This window comes from Dryas octopetala, chromosome 6, assembly GCF_963921425.1.
Source record: "Dryas octopetala chromosome 6, drDryOcto1.1, whole genome shotgun sequence".
NCBI lineage: Eukaryota > Viridiplantae > Streptophyta > Magnoliopsida > Rosales > Rosaceae > Dryas > Dryas octopetala.
This window is the reverse complement of record NC_141371.1, coordinates 19,943,420-19,950,487: the sequence shown is the minus strand read 5'-3', so window position 1 is coordinate 19,950,487 and position 7,068 is coordinate 19,943,420. Positions and strand designations below refer to the sequence as shown.

General features: G+C 40.5%; 1 protein-coding gene and 1 pseudogene across 1 annotated transcript; one reads left to right on the top strand and one right to left on the bottom strand.

The window, feature by feature from the left end:
- Positions 1–797: 797 nt before the first annotated feature.
- Positions 798–2,609, bottom strand: LOC147283117 (uncharacterized). Its single transcript, XM_086248359.1, has 2 exons — positions 2,258–2,609; positions 798–832 (listed from the first exon to the last, which is right to left on the bottom strand). The coding sequence occupies exons 1-2, from the start codon at positions 2,607–2,609 to the stop codon at positions 798–800; spliced, it is 387 nt and encodes a 128-aa protein (XP_086104485.1).
- Positions 2,610–4,414: 1,805 nt separating this feature from the next.
- LOC147283116 (uncharacterized) lies at positions 4,415–6,419 on the top strand (annotated as a pseudogene).
- The last annotated feature ends 649 nt before the right edge of the window (positions 6,420–7,068 follow it).

Here is a 7,068-nt window from a genome sequence, read left to right as displayed (position 1 = left end):
GGAAAATATACTGACTAAACAGGAACACAGGAGTTGACAAGCTCGAGACCGCACCACCACCCCCTCAATCGAGGCCGTCAAAGTCCACACGTGCAGCACCTGAGAGGGAGAAAAACAACAATGTAGGGGTGAGCATCACATACGTTCATTGCTCCCCTTCAGGGAACTCCCTGCTAGGTTTGAAAAATAGTTTGGGATAATTTAAAATCAAATGCACAACACAAACCAGTTGTCAAGCTTTGTAAAACGAGTAGCATGCTCATACAATTTTCAAAATACAGTTTTCCGGGCCCAAGTTCAGAATCATACCTGTTGACCAGCCGTTAGGGCTAACTACCCTCTCACAAAAACATAACAAAGTCCTGCAGTCATTTGACTGGGACAGGGTAGCGAAAGTGGCCATTTCATGGTTGTACCGCCTAGACTGGCCTCCCAAGAAGGACAATCGACCAGTCCGTCCGTACAACCCCTCATGAGGTTTTGGGGATCGAAACCCAGGGTCTACCGTAAGGGACCTTTCACTCTCAAGTCAAACACAATAACAATCTCACGAGAATATGCATAACAGTCATCATTCCCATCATCATAAAACCAAGCAGATATGCCAATCAAAAACATGCATCTTTATCACACAGTATTTATTATATAGTACATGCAGGAAATCCACTAGTCAGAGTGTGTTGTCCCCCTACCTAGGGTCCAAAGCTTTTGCTTGTTTTCGAGTACAAATCACAATTTGCCACGTCGCAACGATCTCCTTTAGGTAACTGGAGTTCCTAGTTTGACAACAACTGGTGTTAATAACGATCTTCACGTAAATTGATGACCTTGTCTGTTAAGACCAGGTATAATTCAGAGGTTTGGCACTAGCGTAACTGCTAGGCTTCTCTGAATTCTTAATCCGATATGACCTTGCACCCCGAGGCAAACAGTCATGTCAGACCGGGTGGTTTCTATATCTATTTTAATTTATTGTCGAGGAGGTTGATCAGATATGAACCTACAACGTGACCAGGTCAGTGCATGGGGAAACTGAGGGAGCTCTGGCTCAGTACCCAACGCCTGTATGCTCATGGACTGACCTTAGTCATCACGTTATTTGGTTACCACTGATATGGCCTCAATATTTATTAAGTTCATTTGATAACAACAGTTAAACGGCGTTCCGTCTATAACCACAACTTAAATAACTGCAGATTAAATAAGCTGGGTTAAGGGTATACCTGTTGAAGACTTCCCACGGGCAAAGTCTCGGTACCACTAGACTTGCTAAGTAATAAGATTAAAATAGCCTAATTAACAAGAGATTTATTTAACAAAATTTTAGCAGAAATTCGACAGGGATCAAGAAATTACCTATGGAGCTCAGAAATGATTTTTTTAAAACTTCACCAAAACATAGCCTTCACACTACTAGAATTGAAGAGCTCGTCGCCACGATCGCGTAGGCGAAATCGGATCGTCGATCGGAGCTTCAGAACTCAAGATAAACTCAAAACAAGATTGAAGAAGAGAGAGAAAGGAGGAGAGAGGAGAGAGAAGCTCTCTCTTGGGAAGTGTGCGGCTGGAATGTGAGGGATCAGCTGGGGGGTGCGCTGCTATTTATAGGGAGAGTGAGTGAGTCAACTCGGTTGACTCATCCGAGTTGACTGGGTTGACTCAAGTCAACCGTCATAACTTTGACCAATGAGAAATTGACACGTGGCGAAGGCTTTGACACTTGGCTGCACATGCAGCCATCAGATCTTGCTGCCATGCAGCGATGGACGCTCCAGATCGTGCCACGTGGCGCGATCTGGTGTTTTTCCTATTTTAATTTCTTTTTTCCTATTTTTCTCAACTTCAAAAATTAATAAAAAATAGCTCGGGACTCGGAAAAATACCCCGAAAAATACTACGGACTCGTATCGACTAGTACTAATTAACTATGAGGTCAAATTACCAATTTTCCCTTTAGAAAAATTTCGAAAATTTCAAGCTCCACAAACTAAGATAAAATGCTTTAAAGAAAAGAAATTTTGGAAAATTCATAAAATAATCTCCGGACTCGGAATAATACGAGACTTGCACCGTTGGGTTCGTGAGTAAAAGTACTACCTTTTAAAGTTCTAACTTGGGTCAAAACCCTAGTCAAAATTGGTCAAACAATTTAAAGCTCAAGGTGAAAAAAAATTAGATTTTCTAACAAAAAGTTCTATAAAAATTTTTTGAAAATACGGAAAAATCACAAAATAAATTTGAAAATTCCGGGTCTCACAGTACTCATCTCTAAGTAAGTCCCATGCTCCTTTAGCAGTTTCTTGATTAACAATTCGAGGGAAGATCTCCCTTGAAACAGCACCTTGAATGATTCCTAAGGCCTTTGCATCCTTCATCTGTTGCTCTTCAAGGTAAGAATCTACTTCCTCTTCGTCATCCACACTGAGTGCTTCTCCATCCTTCTTAACTTTCTCTTTCTTCTCCTTTGATTCTGGAATGCAAATTCCCTTTTCCACAAGCTTCCAAATCCCATAGGACTTGAAGATTGTAATCATTCTGACTCTCCAGAACTCATACTCTGTTCCATCAAAGATGGGAGCTCGTAGCTCACCATTTCCAGATCCAGCCATAGCAGCTGAATGTTGAGATTTCTCGTTGGATTTCTCACTCGCCTTTCACAGAACCAACGCCCCAGCTCAATGATCGAAACTAGGGCTCTGATACCATGTTGAATACTGATGTAAATGATAAAACAGAGAAAGGAAATTGGGAGAGAAGAGAGCAAGAAGGAGGCACAGCATATGCGTGATGCTCACACTGAGCCAGCCACTAACAAATTCATTATATCAAAGCATGTCCATGTAAGGACAAGAAAACGGTTACAAAGCAAATGAGGTGGAGTGACTGTGATCACATCATCACCATTCATGCATCTGTCCTATAAGACAGTGCCAACTGTCAAAAAATTAATACAACCATTTGTAACTAATTAACTAACTTGATCTTGATTTAAAGCAGCTACTTAAGAAAGGAATTCAGTTAGAATCCTTAATTCCAACACCCACAGCGGAGCCCCGTCGATTAACCGCTCCAGACTTCTGATGAGTTGATATTTAATTTGAGATTTTAATTAGTTTGGATTTGCTGCCAATCCATTTGAAACAGAGGTAAATAGCACAAAATATATTTGGATTTTATTGTATATTTTCTGGTATTTGTTGGTATTCTCTGTTTGCCCATTTAATTTGTGGGTCAATAAGTACAAGTTTGCACAAAGTGTATGGACGGGAGACGATCGCTCAATTTAGCGCTCATTCCAATCGATCACGAACTTGAGCTCACTCTCTGTAATCAGCGAAGGCAGAAAACGCGGAAGGCTATTTTAAGACCAACAATGGGGGATCAACTAATACTACCTAACCCAGAACCACCCAAGAAGCTTCGAGATTACACCTCCCCTGCGGAATACAGTGCTCCTTCGTGCATTGTCTTAACTCCCATTGTGCAGCGTTTCGAAATCCGTCCACAAACCATTCAATCCTTGCCCATCTTCCATGGAAAAGAAGAAGAAAATCCTTACAACCATCTCAAGACGTTTTTCAATATTTGCTTCACATTCAGCTATGCCGGGATAACTGAGGAACAAGTTCGACTCCGTTTGTTTCCATTCTCGTTGAGGGATAAGGCATTGAATTGGTTAGACTCTCTTCCTGGGACATCTATCAACTCTTGGACAGAGTTATCCAAGAAATTTCTAAGTAAATATTTTCCTGCTAGAAAAACTAATGCTGTGTTGAATAACATTATGAGTTTTCGTCAACTGGACGGCGAGCAATTTCATGAAAGCTAGGAACATTACAAGGATTTTTATGTTCAATGTCCTCATCATGTGATAGATACTTAGCAGAAAGTCCAGTATTTTTATAGAGGGCTTAAACCTCAAAGCAGGAGTATGGTCAATTCAACGATGGGTGGAAGCTTAATGGATAAAACTGCAGATGAGGCGATTGATATTTTTGAGACTATTTGTGAGAACTCTGAGCATTGGGACCTTCGTACGACAAATTCTCAAGTTACGGCTCCACCAGTAACAAAGAAAGGAGGCATGTATGAAGTTAATTCTAGGACAAGTTTGGAAGCACAGGTTGCAGCTCTAACAAAGCTTCTCGCACCATTAGTGACCAAGGTCACGGCATAACCATGTACTTTATGTGCTAACATCACTCATGACACTGCAAATTGTCCGTCAAATCCTACATTAGAAGATGTGCAAGAGGTCAATGCATTCAATGGAAGGTCGCGGAATGAACCTTATTCAAACACTTATAATCCGGGGTGGAAACAACATCCTAACTTTTCTTGGAGTAACTCACAGAATACCATGGGACCATCTAATTTTTCAAGGCCGTATTAGCAATCTTATCAAGCTCCTCCAATGCAACAAGAGGACCCTTCTATCAAGAAGATGTTAACTCAGCTCATAAAGGAGACGTCAAGCTATAAACAAGAGGTAGCATCACTGAAACAAAGCCAATCAATTTTGGATAAGAGTCAGTCGAAGCTCGAGGTTCAATTAAGTCAAATAGCTACTGTTGTGAGTAGTTTGGCGAGAAGAGAAAGACAATTTCCTAGCCAAACAGAAGCTAATCCAAGGAATAATGAGCAAGTTCAGGCTATTACCACTTTGAGGAGTGGAAAAATAATAGATAACAAGGTTGAAAATCATGGAGAGATGGAAGACAGAAAGGTCGAATCTGAGCATGACAAGCACGCAACTAGCCTTGCTAAAGCTGCCAAATCAGACCAGCAAGTGTCCTTTAGTTCCAATGCAGACCAACAGGGCTTTAAAGCCGCTCCATTGCAGCAATTGCAGCAAGATACCTTGCCCAGGCCTCCAATAACTTCTTTGTCTTTCCCTCAACATGCAAAGCAAGCAAAGAAAGAGAAGAACATGAGAGATATTCTAGAGCAATTCAAGAAGGTGCAAATTAATATTCCTTTGCTAGAGGCTATCAAACAAATTCCGTCTTATGCAAAGTTTTTGAAGGATTTATGCACCAACAAAAGAAAATTTGATGAACATGAAAAGGTGATGTTGTCAGAGGAAGCTAGTGCTGTGCTTCAAAGGAAACTACCACCGAAACTCAAAGATCCTGGCAGCTTTACAGTACCATGTACGATTGGAGCAAGGAATTTTGCCAGAGCATTACTGGATTTGGGAGCCAGTGTGAATTTAATGCCTTATTCTGTTTATGAACACCTTGGTTTGGGCGAGCTGAAACCTATTTCGATATCTTTACAATTCGCGGATCATTCTGTAAAATATCCTAGAGGCATCATTGAGGACGTACTTGTTAAAGTTGGATAAATTTATTCTCCCTACTGATTTTATTGTTTTGGATATGGAAGAAGTAGAAATTTCGGACCGTAAGCTACCTCTCATTCTTGGTAGACCCTTCATGGCCACTGCAGGTACGAAAATTGATGTTAAAGAAGGGTTACTAACCACGACTGTGCAAGATATTACTGTAAAATTTCAAGTCTTTAAGGCTTTGAAGAAACCCATCGATCTTTATGATTGTTTTCATGTGGAAGCTGTGGATCACATAATTGAGAATACATTTATTGAATCAAGCTACACCGATCCTCTAGAAGTTTGCATAACTCAACATGGCATGAATTTTGACAAAGTCTCAGTTCTAGCAGCAGCCCAAGAACTCCAAGCTGTGAACTCTTACCCTCCAACAAGCCATCCTAAGTTCAAAGTGTTGTCATCCTCACATGCCAAACTCGTTCCTTCCATCATCCAACCTCCAACACTTGAACTGAAGCCCCTTCCAGAGACTTTAAAATATGTATATTTGGGTGATTCAGAGACTCTTCCTATGATTATAGCCGCTGACCTTAGTCGAACAGAAGAAGAAAAGTTGGTTCGTGTGTTAAGGGAGCATAAGATAGCCTTGGGATGGACTATTGCTGACATTAAGGGGGTTAGTTTGTCAATGTGTATGCACCGAATCTATCTTGAGGAAGATTCTAAGCCCTCTAGGGAAGCTCAGAGGCGTCTAAATCCCAATATGAAAGAAGTGGTTCGGGCAGAAGTTCTCAAATTACTAGATGTAGGCATTATTTATCCTATTTCATATAGCAAATGGGTAAGTCCTGTGCAAGTTGTACCAAAGAAATCTGGAATAACAGTGGTTAAGAATGAAAATAATGAACTTATCCCACAAAGACTAGTGACGGGGTGGAGAGTTTGTATCGACTATAGGAAGCTGAATAGTGCCATTCGGAAAGATCACTTCCCCTTGCCATTTATTGATCAAATGCTCGAGAGACTTGCAGGCCACAGTCACTACTGTTTTCTTGATGGTTATTCAGGGTATAATTAACCAGTTTCCTATCGCTCCAGATGATAGGACCACCCCCGGATTCCACCCTAAAACCCGAAGAGGTCCTGTGGGATCCAAAATCAAGGAAAATTCTATCGAAAATTCGGCATAATCTCCCCTGAAAATGGATTAACCCAAAAATTTCAAAACCTGTATAAAAACAGCAACCACCTTTACCACAACCAAAAATAAGGTCTCAAGCTCCCAAAAAGTAATACAGATCTAGTCAGAGCATATCTAATCAACCATACAATCAAATCTCATTTTAATAATTTCAAGGGAAGACCTTGATCCTATTATATCAATAAGCTGGAGATGAGAAACTCGAATGCCTCGACGTGGTACGGTCCGACCTCGGTGATCGCCACTACCTGGGGGGAGCGTCAAAAACAAAATGTGAGAAAAACTCTCAGTGAGTGGACAAAATATAGAAAACAATATTTAAGTTATTCATCCTTCCAAATTCCTTTAAAATAAAAAATCCTCTAAAACCTCGCGTCACTCTTTGAAATCCACCAGTTTTAAAACAATTTCACAAATCTATTTCAAAACCTCCTTGTAAACCACGATCATGCTTAGAGTATGAGAAAAACATATGAACATAAAACTATTTCAAATCCTCAGAATGCCCAATGCATAAGAAAAAAACTCGTAGAAAAATAAATGTGTGAGAACCTTAAAAGGAAGTCATGCAGTA